Genomic DNA, 19,206 nt, shown 5'->3' on the forward strand with positions numbered 1-19,206 from the left:
GAGCAAGCAATGCTTATGGTGGCTGCTGCCCTCCCTCCCTAAGGAAGAAGATCCCAAAGACAACAGTGGCTAAACAGCATCCCGAGTTTATTTGACATCGTTTTCCCGCAAGGCGGAGGGGGTGACTGTACACATCTCATGCCAATGCACTGGAGGCAGGATACAAAAGCAATGCCCTGGGCCCGAATTCAGGGGAGAGGGGGGATCCTTTCTCCCCAGAGACATGGCAATAAATAAGGTTTTATTCTTTGATATTTTTTTTAATTACTACTTTTGTTGGGGTTTGTTTTTTTTCATTTTTCCCCCAGGAAACAAGACTCTCACCTTCTGGAACTGTACAAAATTTACACAGTGAGGGGAGGGGGTATTTGGCCTTGTCAAAGGGGGATGGAGAGCAGCAGGCATAGCTTCCCCCTGCTCACCTCCCCACCAGCTGCCTGCGGTACCCGGCAAGGCCGGGAGCTTGGCACAAAGCAGCACCCAAGGCTGGGAGGGGAGGCACATGGGTGCAGCTCCTGCAGCACCAACACACCCAGCTGGGGTCACGGAGGGACAGGGACATACCAGTGATGTGCTTTCTTGTGTGGCTTTTTTTTATTTTTCTTTTTTCCCATTTTTACTCTTTTTTTCTCCTTTCCTTTTGGAGCTCTTCCTCCCCCACCCCCCTCCAGCCTCTGGGGCAGCAGCCACTCAACTGGATCCACCACCAACCCTCCTGGAAGGGCAGCCTGGGATCATCAGCATCACCCCAGAGCTGGCGGGACCCCGCAGCCAGGGCACCGCCGTGGGGCCGGGGCAGAGCCAGGCACCCCGGACAATGAGCGTGGAGCTGGATTTTGCCACCGGGTTGAATGCCTTCAGCCTGGCCAGGATGGGTGCGGGAGATGGGCAGTGGCCATTGCACGCCCGGGGGGTGGGTTTTGAGAAAGGGGGTGGTGCTGGGTGGACCCGGCCAGGAGCAGACCCCATGGGGCTCGTGGGGTCCCAGCTGCCTGCACCCACCTTCGGTCCTGTGAGCCCCACAGCACCAGGGGAGGTGGTTGGCCTATACCAGGGGGGTGTCACAGCACAATCCCCTCCATTCCCCACCACGGGGGTGCTTCTGCAGCTGATGAAATGCCCTTTTCCCCTTTCTGGGGGGGGAATTGCAATACCCTGAGAGCAAACATTCCCCACCTCTCCCTGCCACCCTTCTCCGGCACCTGCGGCAGCTGCTCTCCATGTGCCAGCCCCAGCACAGCGTTGCTTGGCCATGGGCATCTCCAGTGAGAGGCTTTTTCTGTTTTAATTCCTCCCTGCCACATGACCGAGGTAAACCCCGCAGGGATGCGCTGTAAGTGCTCCTGCGTGCCAGGGATAAATCAGCCGTGCACGGCAGGGCAGCAGGGCAATGGCCCTGCCTGGACAGGTCCCCGGCCTCGCTAAAATAAACCCTTCTACAATATAGACTTTTCTTTCCGCTGAGGTTCCGGGCAGCGCCGAGTCGCGTTTCAACTCCATATCGAAAAATAACTCTTGAAAATAGCAGCGGTGCTCAAAAGAAGGGGTGCGGGGCTGGCGCGGGCACCGGAACGGACTCTGCCATCCGTGATTGTCCTTCCCTCCCGCCGGCCCGCACCATCACCGGCCCCCGCTGTGCCCAGCCCTGCGCAGGATCCTCGCCATGCATCCCGTGCGCCGACACCTCTCTTGTGCTTACACCCAAAGGCATCTGTGCCCCCCACACACACCCCAAGCACAGCCACCCAGGGCCATCGCGGGTGCTGATCCCTCTACTTCCAGCCCCTCCGGGGCAGATTCCCATGGGAAATCCTGGAAAGGTCAACTGCCGGCAGGCGCCCTCAGTGCTATGCTTGCGGGCTGGGGGGGGGAGCGAGGGGGGCCGGAGCGGGCAGGCGAGCGGCGCTTAGAAAGGGGGGTGATCCATGTCGTCCAGCCAGGAGGCCGGGCTGGTGGGAAAGTCTGGGTACCCGACGCTGCTCCCCGTGGAGATGTCGGAGGTGGGCCCCCCCCCAGCCATGGCCCGCAGCGTCTGACTCACCCCCTGCGCCCCGTGGGCCACCAGCCCCAGGCTGCCGTCCATGGCGTAGTCCAGCCCGTTGAGCAAGGGCGGGTGGGACGGCAGGGAGGAGATGGAGGACGGCGACTGGGGGAGGCCGTAGGGACTGCCGTCCCGCAAGTCCTGGTACGACTGTCCTGTCCCCTCCATGGGGAAGCTGCCGTTCAGCAATTGTCCTCCTGCCACGTCCCCCACGGTGCCATAAACCCGGTTGGTGTGGCCGAGCTCGGAGAGGATCTGATCTTCTGCCGGGGAGAGGAGGGAGAGCAGAGGGGAAGCGTCAGCGCAGGGGGGAGCCCCGCGGCCCCCCTGCCCTGTGCCGGATCCCCGCTCACCACGGAAGCTGAGCTCGCTGTCGCTGACGCCGCAGTCCTCGGCGGAGCTCTCCTTCTCCAGCTTGCCACCGGCACGGCTCCGCTTGACGCTCTTGTAGAACTGCCCCCAGCGATGCCGCCCTGCGTCCTTCTTCAGCCGCTTCTCCTTGGCCCGGCGGTTCTGGAACCACACCTGGGGCAGGAAGTGGGGACATTGATGGCACCACGGCACCCTGCCCCCCCTGCAACCCAGTACACCAGCACCCGTACAATCCAGCCGGCCAGCACACCAGCAGCCTGGTACCCTAAGTCCAAGCATGCAGCACTGCTGTACTTCTGCATCCCCAGGACCCCTGCAGCTCCACATGCCAGTGCACATGCAACTCAGTCCCCCTGTAACCCATCATGCTAACACATATGCAAGCCAGCTCCCACACACTCATGCAAACCAACACCCTGTAACCCAGCCTCCAGGCACCCCTGCATCCTGGCACACCAGTACCCCTGCAACCCAGCACCCCAAAACCCTGCATGCCAACACCCCTGCAAGCCAGCTCCCAAGCTCCCATGCCACTCAATACCTCTGCCACCCCTGCAATCTCACACCCCAGTGGGACCCCTGCATCCACCTTCACTAGGGGCAGGGTGAAGAGGAGCTTCCCCGTGGCCTCACCTGCACCACCCTCATGTCAAGCCCTGTCTCAGATGAAAGCTGCTCCCGCACATGCCGGGCGGGCTTGGGGGAGTTTTTGTAGGCGTTCTTCAGTGTCTCCAGCTGCTTGGCCGTGATGGTGGTCCGGGGCCGCTTAGCACCTGCCTCAGAGTCATCTGCAAGTGAAGGAGACGGTACCAGCCCCAACCGCAGCAGCACGAGCAGCACTGAACGGCCGGCACACATCCCCGGGGAAAAGCTCCCCAGAACCATCTGCCTAGAGCCCAGAGGTACAACGCCAGAGACACGAGCCGTGGCCACCCCTCAGTGCGATGTCCCACTTCCTAACCCCTTCAGGGTGCCTACCGTTCTGCTTGGCAGTCTCATAGTCCTCCTTGCAGACCAGCCGCCCGTCCTCCATCAGGTAGAACTCATCGCCGGTGGCCAGCTGCCGGCTGCAGATGATGCAGGCGAAGCAGTGGAGGTGGTAGACGAAGTCCTGGGCTTTGCGGACCACCTGGGTGGGGGGGATGCCCTGCTGGCAGGCCGTGCATTTGGTCCCGAAACGCCTGCGAGGAGAACCAGAGACCCCTGAGCCCCTCGGCCAGGTGGGCTTTGCTGGAGACGGGGTGGGGTCCAGGGGACAGGGCAGAGTTTAAACCAGCAAACAACCTTATTATGCATGACACTTCACACCGCAGGGGTTTATCTTCTTCAGAGTGAAAGAGCGGCCTAATGGAGCTGAGGAAGGTTTGATTTTAATAGTTCTTTTAACTAATGCTTATAGGCTGCCTGATTTTCCCCTGCAAGGACAGTACATATTTCATCCACATTAATACCAAATAAATTAATTACACCTCTTCACTAGCATGGTGAATCCCAGATTAATGGAGAATGATGGGGCTCTTATACCATAATGACAGTCCGATGGGTGCAGTGGGTGTGCTGGCTTGGGGCAGGCATGGGGCCAAGCAAGCCCGCCAGCACAGCTGCAGGGAGCGTGCAGGAAGCGTGCAAAGACCAAATGGGAGATCAGGTGTTGGATCAGGCTGCCCAGGGAAGTGATGGAATCCCCATCCCTGGAAGTGTTCAGAAACCACGTAGATGAGGCCCTTAGTGACATGGTTTACTGATGGTCTTGGCAGTGCTGGGGTAAAGGTTGGACTTGATGATCAGAAAGGTCTTCACCAACCTAGCTGGTTCTGTGATGAGCACGCAGCAAGTGTGAAAACAGCACGCAAGGAGCATGCAGGAATGGGACAAGAAACGTGGGAAGGAGCATGTAAGAATGGTGTAAGTAGAATGGAAGGAGCATAAAAGGAGCATGCAAGGAGTGTGTGTACCACCCAGGAGCCCCGTGGATCACAGGCACTCTGCTGCAGAGCTTGGAGTGCCCATCACTTGGAGTGCACCCACAAGCTGTGGTGGGGTGCAGTTGCCCTGTGCAGACATGAAGGCTAACACTCTCATAACACCGGGGTAACAGCCGGTATAATCTGAATTAATGGAGGAAGGGCAACACGTTGCAGGAGGTGGTGGCAGCACAGGAAGAAGTAAAAAGCAAGTGGATGTTCCATGGGTGTTTTCAGCAACAGGTACTGTGGGCTTTGGGATTGACATGGGGCAGACGCTCACCTCCCACCAGCACCACAAGGGCTCTGCTGGGTCTCCCCTGCTCCCCCCAGCACTCCGTAACACCCCATTAGCAGGGTGCTGGGACTCCACAGAGCCATCGTAGCATTGCAGCAGCAGCACAGGCAGCAAAGCTACCAGAATAATCTGTCCCCTACACCTTAAACAGAGCCACCTGCCTCAAAGGAGGCAGTTCAGCAAAACCCAAGCCCCTTGGCCCAAATCCCCAAAGCTGAAGGGTCACGTAGTGGCACTCGGGGTGCATAGGGGGTACAGCCACTCCAAACACCTCCCACTGACCCCTGAGGGCTGAACATTCTCTGATCACACAAGCCTGTGGCTGTCCCTGACCTCACACCATCCAGAGAGCCAGGGCATGACCACCAAAGCTGGGTCCCTTAGTCACAAAGGGGTCACCACCGGTGGGTGACAGGTACTGGGCATGAGTAGTGCTGGTGCAATTTCAGCAGCTGCCCAAAGAGATGCTGGAAGCAGAAAGCAAGGAGGAAAACACGTTTTGTCTCATTTCCTGGGCTGATATCCTAAAGGGAGAGTCCTTGGACATCTGCTGGGGAAACTCAGTTCTCCAGGAATCAGCTTGGAGAGAGGTATGGAAGGAGGAAGGGAGGAAATGGAGGGATGGGACAGACAAACAAACAACACTTTTCTGTGCCCAAGGCTGAGCCAGTGCAGGCTCTACAGCCCCTATCTTCCCTTCACCCGTTCACCACCCTCCAGAACAATATTAAAGCGATTTCCCCCCCCCCCCCCAAGCATCCCGGAGTGTTTCTGCACCACCTGGGGACAGCCAGACCCAGGACATAGCTGCCCACAGCTGAGGAGCAAGGGCTGCAACTGGGGAGAGGAAGAACAAGATAAAAAGTCAAAGAATGCGGTCTTTTGAGGAGCGCTCCTGCATTGCAAACCTGCCCGTGAAGCTGGCCTTAGATCCTCACGTCCTCTGCAGGTTTCCTACCCTGAAATCAATGAGCGGTTGAAAGAAAGGTGAGGTGAGCACTCCAGCGAGCGCAGAGATGCTATTGATTGGCACCAAATAATCCAGGCAGGACCTCATCTAAGAAAGTCGCTGATCTTTCAACTCTAATTAACATTGATTACCCGCACCTTTTGGGCGACTATTTAAATGACTTGGAGATTAATAGGCTGGAAAATATCAGAAGTGAAGTGTTATTACTCAGGCTGTAGCGGCCGCTTTGATTGTTGCACACTCCGCAACTGGGAAGGAGAAACTCAAGCAGCATCTTTGGCCCTGAAGCCTGGCGGGGGGGGGGGCACAGGAGGACCGAGAGCCTGGGGATGGGCAGGCAGGGAGAGTCCGGGCCAGGACTGGCCCTCCTCTCTGCAGGAGGGGTGAAGCAGCACCCCTGTGCTTCACAGCCATGCACCGCCGGCAGAGCTGTGCCCAGCCCCAGTGCAATCAATGCTGCAGCCACCCCTTGGGAAAACTCCCACATTTCGCCAGCAGCCTGGGGCTAAATCATCCCCGCTGAGAAGTCCATTTTTGACGGGGAACAGGTTGTCCCGTCCTTCTGGAGCAGGGAAACGTCGAGGCTGGGGCATCGCACAGCTCAGAGGCAGCTGACAACGAAACCAAATGAGGTTTTCACACCTCTGGGAGAAAATTAAAAAAAAATATAATAACTTTAAAAAACGTAAAAAGCTGAAGGGAGCGAACCGGCATCGGCAAACCCGAGCGGCGAGCGGGGCTCGGGCAGCAGCAGGCGGAGCTGCCGCTGCCTTGCACGGGTTTCTCCTGCCCTCTAGCTCTGAGCAGAGCCAGGGCCACTGCCAAACCACCGCAGGTTGCCATCCCACGCTGGAACCAGCACGGGGAGGGACAGGAGCATCGCGGAGATTCGGAGCTCTCGGAAGGTTAATGCCACGAACAGCATCCAGCCTGCGGCAGCGTTTCCCTTATTTCCACAGCAAACAAACAAGAGTTAGATAAAGATTTTGGAGAAATTACGCTTAAAAATAAGTTGTTCGCTTGTCACTTGGCGGGGGAGGGGAGAGGGTGCGGGGTGGGAGGGGGAGACGCCGCTCTTGAGGGGTTGTACCCCCGAGTGGTACTCACTTGAAGAAGTCTTCCTTGCAGTAGACGCTGCCGGCCCGGGAGAAGCAGCGGTCGGCCAGCTGCATCTGGCAGTCGGCACACTTGAGGCAGGAGCTGTGCCAGTGCCGGTCCAGGACCTTGAGGATGAACTTGTCCAGGATGTGCTGGTTGCAGCCGGCGCACTGGGGGATCTCTGGGCCGGGAGGAGATAGAAGCACAGAAGAGCAGTGTGAAACACGGCAGCCGCCTCACCCCGGCCGTGCTCCGACCGGCAAAGCCCCGTGCTGGCACTTCGCGGGTGATTAGCTGCCACCCCTGGCCTTGCCACTCTCTCGGCACATCTTCCTTCGCAAACCTTCACCAAGCCCCTCCAGGATAGCTAACTCCACAGCCCTACCGGCTCCTCCAGGCACAGTACACACTGGTGATTTCCCCTGCTGAATCAGGCCATGTCATGCTCTCTGCCATCCATTTCCCTGCCGGCCTCTCTCTCCTCCTGGGATGGCATCCTGCAACCCCCAACAAGGGGCATGGCTTGCTGTTCCCTGCAGCCTCTCCGTCCCCAAAGGGCCAGGCTGCTGGGAAGACCCAGGGAGTCACCCGCAGCATCCAGGCTGTGAGCCAGGGGTGCAGGACACCAACTGCCTCTACCCCACCCACAGAGGCATTTTCAACATGGGCAAATGTCTTTTCCCATCTGCTCCTGCTGCATCCCAAGCACCACGAGCCCCTGTGGCCCACCAGCAGCTGCCAAGGGCCCCTCCTGTTTCAGTGCCAGGGCACCGGGTGACTTTGCATTGCTATGGCCCACCACCCCTTTGGGTAGACAGGAGCAGCAGGTTTCTGCCCACTTCCTCCAATCCAGCTGTGGTGTTACAGACCCCTGTCAATGGAAATGGCTGGGAAAGATGGGCTGAAGCAAAGCCACTCTGGAGCACAGCAGCAGCAACAAGGGGTAGTGTGTCCCGCCCCATCAAGTCCTCCCCCCTCCACCCCCAACAGCCCCCATACCGTGGGGGGATGCTTTGGGGGCTTTTCCTAAGGGAAGATGTACCTCTGGCCATCCTTTACAATATCTGTCTATAGATGGACAGCTTCTGTATATCTGGAGAGCTAGATATTTATCTCTCTGCCCACAGTTCGAATGAACGGGAGATGCTGTAGAAGTCTGCAGGAGAGTGCCCGGTAAAAGCCAGACACACAATGCGGACACACAAGCATGAAAGCAGATTGACTGGGGCCGGGGGGGGCGAGAGGGGAGGCCGAAGAAAACACTGCCATGCCCGTAGCCGGAGCATACGAGTAGGAGAGATGTTTATGCACAAGGACTGCTGCCTCGTTCTCCCGACAGAGAGGGCTGACAGTAAATACGAGGGTGTGTTTGTGGTGTTTGTGTGTGTGTTTGTGCGTGTGTGTGTGTTTGTGTGTTTGTGTGTGTTTCTCTACGCTGCTTCCAGTGCTGGGCTCAGCGGAGGCTCTGCTGTCCCCAGCCGATGTGGCCGAGCCGGGTGGCGAATCCTTCGCTGCCTCTCGGTAAAACGCTCCCCGCGCCCAGCTGCGCGGCACAGCCGGGCTGCCCCGCATCAGGGACGAAAGGACCGGGGCTGCTGGAAACCTGCTCCTACCACCCGCAGCGGGAGCAGCCCTGCCTGGAAGGGGGCCTGCCGGAGGCTCGGCCACGGGGGGAGAGGGGACCCCTGTACCTGGGCTGAGTGCTACCAGGAGGGGGGGAAAGGAAAAACTAAGAGGGAAAGGAAAAGAGGGGAGAAAAGAAAAGAAGGAAAAAGGAAAGGAGGGTGTGTAGGAAAAAATGGAGAAACGAAGGAAAAAGGGATAATGTAGGAAAAGGGGGAAATGAAGGTAAAAGGGAAAATGAAGGAATAAAAGAAGGAAAAAAGAGGGAAAAGAAGGAAAAAGAAGGAAAGAAAATGACTGGGAAAAGGGAAAAGAAAAGGGAAAAGGAAAAATAAAATGAAGGGAAAAGGGAGAAAATAAGGGGGGAAAGGACAGAAAGGGAAGAAAGGAGAAAAAGGGGGAAAACGGAAAAAAGGGGGAAAAGGGAGGAAAAAAAGGAGGGAAAGGACGAAAAAGGGGGGAAGAAGAAACGAAAGAAAGAAAGGGGAAAAAGGAGCAAAAAAAGCTCGAGAATAAAAGGAAAGAAGGGGTGGGGAAGAAGGAAAGGAAAGAGGGGAAAGAGGAAAAGAGCACTGGAGAGGATCACATTGTTACAGCCTTAAACATCATTTAAAAATTCTTTGGGGTACTGACACGTTATCTCAGGTGAAGGCAGCTTATTTCGTCATTCTCCAGGTTAGGCGGTTACCATCCGAGTGCCCTTCAGACCATATTTATTGCTGGCATTTAAGCATTAACAAGAGTAGAATAAATCAAACAACAATAACAAAATACCCAACCAACCCACCAAAACAAAATATCTACAGCTTTCATAGATCCCTCTTCTTCTCCTTGCTCTGAAAACACCTGAATGCTTTGCTCCCCTCTCCCAGAGGCACCACGGATGCAGGTCGGCACTGGCCACATTTTCCACATTGAATTCGTTAAACCTGTTTTAGGACAACGTGAAAGCCGCTGGCACAGACGATGGCACCAGCAGAGCATCGGCCCCGAACGGAGGTACCTACGGTGTCATTGCAAAGTAAATCCTTGTCATTTGTTTCACAAACGCGCATGAACGTTTGTGAAACCTGTTTTATATAAAAAGGTTATTTATATAAACACGTGTATGCATATACATATGTATACACGTACTCACATGCACATATACGTATATACACATACTAACAAGCTAACCAATGCAGCTTTCTCCTTCTTAAAGACAGCAACACAGCTTCATTCCAACAAGCAAACAACCGCAACAGATAATACAATATCTTCCTCCAAATCTCAAGAGAAAAAAAGATTCTTTTTTTTTGTTGTTTTTGGTTTTTTTTAACGAGACCTCCTTTCTTACTTCTGATCTGCCTGTAGATGTACGGCACCTACGTACACCGACCCTACGCACACGGGTTTGTGTGTGCACACTCAAATATGCAGGACTCGCACCCACTTGGCTGCTTTCCTTCGTGTATAATAATAATAATAGTAATAATAATAATAACAACAACAACAACGAGCTGCCGGGGTACCAGGAGATGTCTCGGTCAACCCGCCGGTTTGCCCGATGCATGCACAGAGGAAATATCCCAAGCATAATCTCTGCCGTCTGCTTTGTGCTTCGCAGCGGCGACTGCTGCGCCGGGGCCGGCTCCACGTTGCCTCCCTGCCTCCGGAAAGCCTCGTGTTTATTTCACTTGTTTCAACTAAATTATTGGCGAGAACAGGACTGATGTTAACGGCGTCGCTGTCTCTGCCCGCCAGCAGCGCGGGGTTGGCTCTGTGTGCAGGGGAGTTTGGTAGGTGCTCCTGGGGGGCCCAGCCCCACGGCCCCCTCTTCTCCTCCCCAGGGATCGCCCCCACGGGTGGAGCAGCCTCAATGCAAGCCGGTCCCCGGGTGGGGGGTGTTAGACTGGGATCTCCCCTCCCGTGGTGATGTGCCCGAGAGGGGAACTCAGAGCTGAGCGAATCCCTGCCTCCCGCTGGCGGCAGCCCGGGCAGGATTTGGCTGTATCCCATTAAAACCAGTAGCCAAATCTGCAGTGTCGTCGTGCATCACCCCCTTTTCCTTCTCCGCCTCCACCCCCCCCACACATGCCGGGGAACCGAGGGGCGGCCCGGCAAGCCGCGCTGCGCTCCGGCCCCCGCCTGCCGCTGTTACCGTGATTTATTGGCACCGGGTCCATCCTTCCATCCCTATCTCTCCCCGACGGATAAATAAAGAAATAACGATGGAAACGAAAGAAACTCGCGGGTGGCCTCAGGAGTCCCTCAGACAGCAGAAACCCCAAACCCGAGAGCGGGGACTGCGGTCGGGAGGACGCGCTCCCTCAGCCCGGCCCCGGGCATCCCCTGACAAACAGCCTCCCTCCGGGGTCTGGGGTTTGCTTGGTTTTAAGAGGAAAGGATCGTCAACCGCTAAAACGAAGGTACTGCAGAATCAGTGTCTCGGCAATGCGGGTGGGAAGCGGAACACAAAGGCAGTCCGGTCCTCCCAGTACCGGAGCCGGCACCAAACACCCGCCCCGAGGGAAGCACCAAGTCGGGAACTCCTTAAAAATACCCATTTCTACGGGGAGAAAACCCCATTCCTTCACATGCAAAAACCTCTTCTATTCATTTATCTGCAGCGTGCAAACGACTTTCCCAGAGGCGATTAATCACCCCCACTAAAGACCCTTGGCCAGAGGCTGACGGCGCCCGGCACCATTCCCACAGGCTTTGGCAGAAGTTTTTCCTTCGGTGAGATTTGCAAAACAATATTCATAAATAGTACTCGGAATTATATTTTTTAACAACCCCGTCTGCAAAGCTGAGCTGTAGCTAGGTTTGTCGGGGGAAGGCTCGGCTCCCCAAAATCTCGCTGAAGGGGATGCTGCAGGACACAGTCCCTACTAAAACAAGGAGGTTGTGCAGTGCTTAATCAGAAGGAAAGCTGCCATTGGATAGTCATTAGAAATGAAAATGTCACGAATCTTCATCGCACACACGATGAAATATCGAGGTGCTGCTGGGAGGGTGACCCCGGCGCAGGCAGCGGGCAGAATTCCCCTCTAGAAGGCATTCCCTGCCCAGGGGCAATTCCCCTTCGCCCTGGGGAGCGGGCAGATGTGTGACCGCCGCAGGATCAGGCCCCGTGGCAGGGCCCGGCCGCGTCCGCCGGGGGACTGCGGGGCTGTGGGAACTTTGACAGCAGCCACTTTCGTATATTCTGTTCCTGCCACTAATGTTTGTGCGTCAATAAATATTCATCGTATCTCGTTGGATTATTTCCTAATAATTCGCGATACGCGTCAATCGGTACCGAAATGGCGAAGTCACGGGCGGCGAAGAGCTTGGCGGCACCCAGAAAGGCCAAACCACGGAGCTTTGATAGGGCAATGGCAGCTCTGGGGTGCTTGAGACACCTCATTTCTCCTTAAATCCTCGGGATTCGGGGCCATCGAAGTAGCCTCACGGCTGAGACCCAGGGGCAACATTCGCGCTATTCAGTCGCAGGGGACGGTCAGGATCCGGCCGTGGGACAGCCCCCACCTGTCTCCTCACCGGCTCTGACTCTGCGCTCCCGACGGGGACTTTTCTTCCCCTTTCCTTCGGTGAAACACTGTTAAACGTGCCCTCCTGCACCACTGGCAAACGGACAGAAACGGGGGATAACGGGGACAACCCCCGCAAGCAGGATGGAGACTGGCCACGGGCCGCCAACCTGGGCAGCAGTGGGCAGGCACCAGTCTCACTCCCAGCAAAAACACCTGAGGAAAACGAATTACAGCCGCCGAGGGGGGGGCGGATGCTGGTGCTGGGCGCGGAACGGCAGGGGATGAACTGGGGGGGGGAAGGGGGCAAGGCCTAGCCTGGAGCGGGTAGGCGCGGGGGTGCTCACCCCTACTCTGGTGTGCCCCCCAAAATGCTACCAACCCCCAGGCACTGCTGCCCCCCTGGCCGATTTCTCCCGGGACTTGGGCCCATCTCACCGCCCCTCCGGAGCTCCCTCCCCTAAACTTTCCGGGAAGAGTGGAGGGGTGCAGAGCATTGCCCGGCTGCTCCCGGCGGGCTCCTCCCCAATCCGGGCCCGCAGGGACGCCCCGGTTCTTGGGAACCGTTTGTAAACGAAAATAAAATAATAATAAAAATAATAATACTACTAATAATAATCCAACCGGCTCGGCTGGCAGTCCGGCCGCGCAGCGCTGGGGCTGGGCCGGAGCCCACAGGAGCACAGCCGCCCCGCACCGGTACCCGAATCTATAGAGGTGTGAGAGCACAGGAGCTCACCCCGCGTGGGGCTCGGCCCTAGAAATGCGAGGAGGCTGACGGCCCCCACCGGCTGCCGGCAGGTGCGTTCCGCCGAGACCCGCTGGGATCCGTGCACCCGCGTACGGGACTGCGCAGACCCCCAGCACTCGCGAGCCTGTGCTTTCACAGGAACATGCTACCTGTAGCTGCAGAGCATGTATGTGCACGTATAGATCTATAGGTGATTTGGGGGACAGGCGCAGAGACGGCAGCATCTCTCCACTGGCCGCGCAAAGCCGAGCCGGCCTCGCCGTCCCGGTAACAGGCCCGCACGCCCGTGGGACCTTTCCCACAGCTGCCGGTAGCCCATGAGGCGCTGCCTGTCGCGATAAACGATATAAGAGGGGAGTCGTGCGCTGTGGGCCGGGAGTGAGGGGCATCGGGGTACCACACGCGCGCACACACACACACACACACGCACTTGCACGCGCACAGCCGGAGCCGCGGCAGCGCCGACATCCCCGTCGGGGCCAGACCCCCATCGCTCCGCAAGGTTCCCGCTGCCGCCGCTGCCCGCCCGCCCGCCCCGGGGCACCGCTGTCCCTTCCGTACGCTCCTAATTGTCACGTCCATTAACGCCGCTACACACGGGAAAAAAATAAAAGGAAGAACAAAAAACACGCCCGGGCGGGAGCGGGAGGCACCTGCCCAGCCCTCAGGGCGCTGCCGCCACAGCCCCTGCCCGCCCTGCCCCGCCGGCCCGGGGCCGCCTTTGCGGCAGGGTGCGAAGGAGGGAGAAGATAAAAGCGTCCTTACGTTGCACCGGCACACCGAGGATCTCGGGAAGCCCCTTGACAGCCCCTTCGGCAGCGAGAGCGGAGCTTTGCATCATTTTATTGGCCCGGGGGCGGCGGAGGGGAAAGAAGAGGGGAGGGAGAGATGCGGCCCGGGCCGGCGGAGCCCCGCGGCGGGAGGCAGCGCCGTGTCCCGCGGGCGGTACCGGTGCCGGTGCCGGCCCGGGCGCGGTGCCGCAGCTGTGCCCACCAGCGCCGCCCGCCTCCCATTCATTCACCCTGCGGGGAGAGCGCCTGACGTCACTGCCCGCAGGGGGGCGGGGGCGGGGCGGACCGCCCGGGGCCAATCGACGCCCGTCTCGCGCGGAGGGGGCGTGGCCTGTGTGCGGAATGGGCGGGGCTTGCTGGCCGTGGGCGGGGTCTGCGGGGAAGGGGTGGGGCTTATCGACGTCCTGCGGCCCCGCAGCGCGCCGGAGCTGTCCCGACATAGTGCTGTCGAGACCCGGAGTGCTGTCCTGTACCAGGGAGCGCTGTCCGACCCTGCCACTGGTGGGAGAGAGTGAAGACTCAAAAGGCCCCAGTTTCCGCTGCTGGAGCTCTGGGACCTTCTTCCACTCCATGTGATCGAGTAGTGAATCCTCCTGTCCCTCCTGCCACTGAGAATGGGGCCTCAGCCAGGCGGCTTCCTTCCCTGGCTCTGGCAGAAACCAGCATGTCCCCATCCCCTTGCTGCCACACCGACATGAGTTATTTCCCAGTGGCTGTTTAATCCCCATTGGCAGCCCCAGTACCAGGCACAACTGCAGCAAGCTCTGTTGCAACACAGAGTGTTGTTGTAGCACACCCATGCCCCAAGGCCCTTCCCAACAGCAGCTCCCCCAGGGACGCATCTGGGCATGGAAAGAGCCAACCCAACTCTGCAGTGCTGCAGCACACGTGACCCAGAAGTCCACTGGCTGCTGTGGCACAAGGGTGGTGATGCCGAAGTCAAAGAGCTCGGTGTGACTACAACTTCCAGAAGGATCCACATGGGGTTTGCCAAGGGAAAACACTGGGGCAACCCGGCCTGTGACACCAGAGTGAAGCCAGTGTGTTGAGAGACAGCAGTACCTGGCAGTACCCAGCGGCAAAGGGCTGAGTGAAGAAACACACCAAAACGCAGCTGAAGTTAGACAGGGTGCCTTGAACATCACCCTTCCTGATAGTCACCACATCACCTGGCCCGGGGAAAACAGCACCAAATGGCCCTGATGTGCTGTGACATCCACGCTGCCTGGGTAAGGAGCACTTAGAGCACTGAGCCTGCCCAAGCAGGGTGACACCTCTGAGGCAGCACTGGGAGGATGCTCACTCAGACACCCTCAGCTCACATATGCCCTTTCTGTGCCCTCATACCCACACTGAAATGCAAACCAGGAAGAGGCTTTTCCCACCTGAAAAAAAACCTGAGCTGTCCCCTCAGGAAATGTGCAGCTGGGACACACCAGCAATTGGGGGAAAAAAAAAAAAAAGTTGATTAAAAATAAAAGTGATAAAACCTAAGAAATGTATTAAGCCCGATGGCTGCTCAGGAAAAAAATATAATTGTCAATCAGCTTCTGGGTTTTAACCCCAAAGTTTTAGCTTATCAGCAAAACCCCAGCCCATCTCTGGGCAGAGATCAATGCACATTCACTGCAGGAATGAGCCCCCTCTAGTCCACCAAGCGCTAGAACCGGCTTCCCACCACGGGGGGAGATGAACCCCATCCCTTCCCCTCTCTTTCTCCCCTAAATCAAGCACCAGTTCTTAAGTGCATTAAGCACAACCCGGCCCCCACTGCAGCGGCCACCTGCGCTCCACACCCCCCTGGGGCAGGGGCCACTGTTGGGTCCCCCCGCTTGGTCCCCAGCCAGCCGGCAGCGCGGAGCGGGGCTCCCAGCACGCAGGAAGGCAGGTCCCTAAGGCACATTTACAGTTTAGCCGGATGTGCGGACAAACAGACGGACACTGCCCCGTGGCTCCCTGCCCCACCGCTTTGCATTTCCAACCTATTGCCTTAATTATTCCACCACTGTTAGGAGTCGTCTCCATCCCCCGCTCTCCAGCACGCTCTGATTTATCTCCCAGCTGGGATAACAGCTCCCCCCATCCCTTCTCCTTGGGGAATTCAATTTTCATTCATTTTTCTGCTTTGCCAGATTGATCCAGGCCCCTCTGCCCTGCTCACTCACGGCAGCGACAAGCAGGCAAAGGGAATGCTGAGCCTTTACCTCGGGGAGCATCGTGCTGCCAGTGCGCTGCCAACACGAGTGTCTGAGTGTCCACTGAACATAAAAACCCACCAGTGTCTTCCTCCCCTCTCACATCTTCCCAGTAGAGCCTTCATCCCCTGTAGCATTGCCCTCCATCCTTCTTGCTTTCCCTCTGTTCCTCGTTTTGGTGTGTTTTTTGTTGTTTTGGGTTTTTTTGGGGTTTTTTTTCTGTTGTTGTTGTTGGGTTGTGGGTTTTTTTGTTTTGTTTGTTTGTTTGGGTTTTTTTTTTATCTCTGGGGTTTTTTTGGTTGCTTTGTGGTTTTTTTGGTCTCTCTCAGGTTAACTTTCTCCATCACAACCCGTTATCCTTGCATGTGGGGAGGTGGACATGGGTCTCTTGCCCAGCAAACACCCTTTGTGCCACACAAGATGCTGCTCGAGGACCCGGTGGTTGCATGTCACTGGTGTGAAACCCCCTTCCAGGCTTTCTGCTCCTCCCAGAGCTAAAACAGAGCTAACGGGCAGCAGTGACCAGGCTGCAGAAGGGTGAACGCCACGATTTTCATCAGGTTATACTTCTGGGGCAGCTTTGGGGGTCTCTGGCACCATACAGATACCCTGCTCTCTCCTTGGTATTGCCTGAACCCCCTTTGCAGCCAGATGAAGACACAAGCAATGTGATGCAAACCCCACAGACAAGCAGGGGTAGTGCTCCCGGCACCTTCCCCCCCCGACCAGTATTAATAACGAAAAAGCAGGTAAACCCCAGAGCCTTTGCTGAGACCCAGCCCCAGCCCAGGCATGCAGGAACTGCGGCTGGTTTGGGCAGCATGTCACCGCAGGGGGACATCAGTGCATTGTTCCCAGGTGCAACAGCAGGGTTTCAAGGCAAAATTAGGGGGAGGATGTAAGGAAGACCCCTGCCTGGCCCATGCCTGGTGGGTGTGAGCCCAGCCAGGTCCCTCATCAGCAAAGCCTGAGTGGGGTTGGAGATGCCAGGAGCTCAGCTGACAGCAAGGCATTGTGCCACCATGCAGCGAGACTGCTGGGTCTCATCCCAACTCCCAGAGTCCCCTTGCATAACAAAACCAGCTCCCCCAGCCAGAGGTGGGGACATCCTTATGGGGCCAAAGCTGCCACAGCCACCCTCTGAGCACTGCACCCCGAGCCCCCATGTGCACAACCCCCTACTGCTCCCCACTTCTTAATTACCCCAATAGCTGCGCATGACCCCATCCCACAGACACCCCTATTGCCAGCGGTCACCTGGAGCAAGGACAAGCACAGTGAGACCCAAGTACTCACCAGCGGCTGAAGGAAGCCTCTCCCCTCGCAGGCACTGCCGAGTGGGGCGTTGCTAATTGTAATTGAAGATTAATTGATGTTGAAGGAACCCCCGGTGATTTTATGGCCAGAGCATGGGCACAGGGGGGATGCCGGTGGAGAAAGGCTCTCACCCGTGCTGAGGAGCGAAGGGGAAGAGGGGCAAGGCGGGAGGGAGCGAGCGTAAAGGGGTGGGAAGGTGGCTGGTGTGCGGAGGGCCGGCCACCAGCCTCGAGGAAAATTGAATTGCACTTGAGGGTAAATTGTATTAGGGAATAGCAGCCGCCTCACACAGCCCCAGGCCATTTGGGTAATTAGCCTCGGGGACGCCCAGGCTCCTGCTGAGAAGGGGTAACCCCATCGGGGAGGGTACCTCGGGGGGCTTGGAGTGTCCCCCACCCTAGACAGCCCAGCCCACCCCACCCATGAGCATGGCCATGGTAAGGTTTGATGCTCCCCCTGTGACACGGCTTGTGTGCAGGCCTATCCCAAAGACCCCATCCTGGGGGATATAGTGAGGAGGATCTTCCCCAGGCAGCACCGAGCCCTGCAGCAGCCTCCTGCCTGCACTGCTGCCTGCTCTGGCCCCTGCACTGGGGTTCCCCAGGTGCTGAGAGCACACCCTGGTGCTACAGCCCAGGAGAGTCGGGGCCAGGAGGATTTGGACTGCGCCAAACAGGATTACGGAAAGTCTATTTACTGGACTTTTTCCTGTGTGCATGGCAGCTTTAGGCTGTGGGCCTGTTGGAGATGCTAATCTGGGCAGCCCTGCCTGCAGCTTCCTCCTTACCAGCCCCTGCACCCACCTGCCCAGACCTAACCCCAATGCACCCACCTACTGCATCCATCTCCCTAACACATCCTCCAGCCTGTCCCACAGCTTCAGCAGCCCACTGAGAGACTTTGGGGCTGGGGTAGCAGCAGGCAGCCTCTCATCACAAGCCCTCAATCCCACACAGGGGAGCAGCTGTTGGGGAGGGTGTGCATGGGAGGTTATTCATGTTGGGGATAAACCCTCCTGGGAAATCAAGGAGAAGGAGGCAGCAGGGCTGCAGCAATGAGACCTTCCCCATCCATCACACGGCAGTGGGCAGGACCAGCACCCGGCTCTGGGGACACAGGCCCCCTCCACGCTGGGCTGAGGCCATTGAGGACCTGGCTAAGGGATGTGGCCAAGGCCAAGTGGGTCACCAGTGGCAGGGCAGGGGTGCCAGCCCCATGTCCCATGGAGGTGTGACCATGCACAGACACCAAGGAAGAAGAAAAGCCAGAGCAAGAAGATTTATTTCAAGAGCAGGTAAGGGAGCAAGGGCCAGAGGAGCCAGAGATGGCAGTGCCCGGTCAGCAGGAGAGCTGGCTGCCCTCCTTCCCCATCCTGCCAACCCTCGCCTCCCACCTGGGCAAAGTGAAGACATCGAGAAAAAGGCTCCAAATCGGATTGACACCCCCCCTCCCTCTTAATGAAGTTTATTATCGGCGAGGCTTTAATCCTTTTAAATCCCCCGTGTGGGGGGAAGGGCTGGGATTAAGGGAGGGCAGCATAATCCCAATGAATTTGTTACAGGGGGATTTAGGCAGTGCTGGGAGAGCAGATGGCTCCGGCCCTAGCTCTGGAAAACAACCATTTTCCTTAATGATTTCTAACAAGGATAAAAGGGCAGAAAGAATCGGGGACAGGCACAGGGCACCTGCACCCGTGGAAGCCCTGCTCCCCAGGGGGATGCTCACAAGTGTCTCCCTGCTCTGCACCATGGGCATGGCCAGCACTGAACTGCAGCTCCATGGCTCACATCAACTGATTTCCTGCAGCTTCCTGCCCTCCCCAGGCTCACTCCCTATCACCCCACCTGAGGACAAACCATGAGCCACCCCAACCATGGGGACATGCTGGCTGTATGTGGGGCCACAGGTGCCTCCAGAAGCAAAAAGCAGGAGAAAATGTGCAAGAACAACAGCTAAAAACATTTAAAGGGTTAAACCAACAGTGCTCTTCCCGGGGTGATGGGGGAGAGCAGAGCCAGGAGAGCCAGCAGTGAGGGACGGCAGGGAGGGGAGGTGCTGCAGGGACCAGCAGGGATCGGCTGACACAACGGGGCCAGCGTTGGCAAAAATAATTTATTCCACTAAGACAAGCATTGAGTGAGCAACAGCGCGTGAGGGGCGAGGAATGGTGGGGACCCGATCTGTGTCTCAAAGGGGGACACACACATAATGCTGCTGAAACCCCATAATGGAGTCTGCCAGCCCCCATCCAACAGTGCCTACTTTTTGAGG

At 57.4% G+C, this 19,206-nt stretch overlaps 1 protein-coding gene across 1 annotated transcript; it reads right to left on the reverse strand.

The window, feature by feature from the left end:
• Nucleotides 1-1,887: 1,887 nt before the first annotated feature.
• LHX4 (LIM homeobox 4) lies at nucleotides 1,888-13,567 on the reverse strand. The gene is made up of 6 exons (XM_061344737.1): nucleotides 13,398-13,567; nucleotides 6,753-6,924; nucleotides 3,392-3,594; nucleotides 3,047-3,201; nucleotides 2,395-2,566; nucleotides 1,888-2,304 (listed from the first exon to the last, which is right to left on the reverse strand). The coding sequence occupies exons 1-6, from the start codon at nucleotides 13,471-13,473 to the stop codon at nucleotides 1,907-1,909; spliced, it is 1,176 nt and encodes a 391-aa protein (XP_061200721.1). The 5' UTR covers nucleotides 13,474-13,567; the 3' UTR covers nucleotides 1,888-1,906.
• Between the last annotated feature and the right edge of the window lie 5,639 nt (nucleotides 13,568-19,206).

This window comes from Neopsephotus bourkii, unplaced genomic scaffold, assembly GCF_033783945.1.
Source record: "Neopsephotus bourkii isolate Nb327-2 ecotype Australia unplaced genomic scaffold, CSIRO-AGI_Nbou_v1 NB_234, whole genome shotgun sequence".
Taxonomy (NCBI): Eukaryota; Metazoa; Chordata; class Aves; order Psittaciformes; family Psittacidae; genus Neopsephotus; species Neopsephotus bourkii.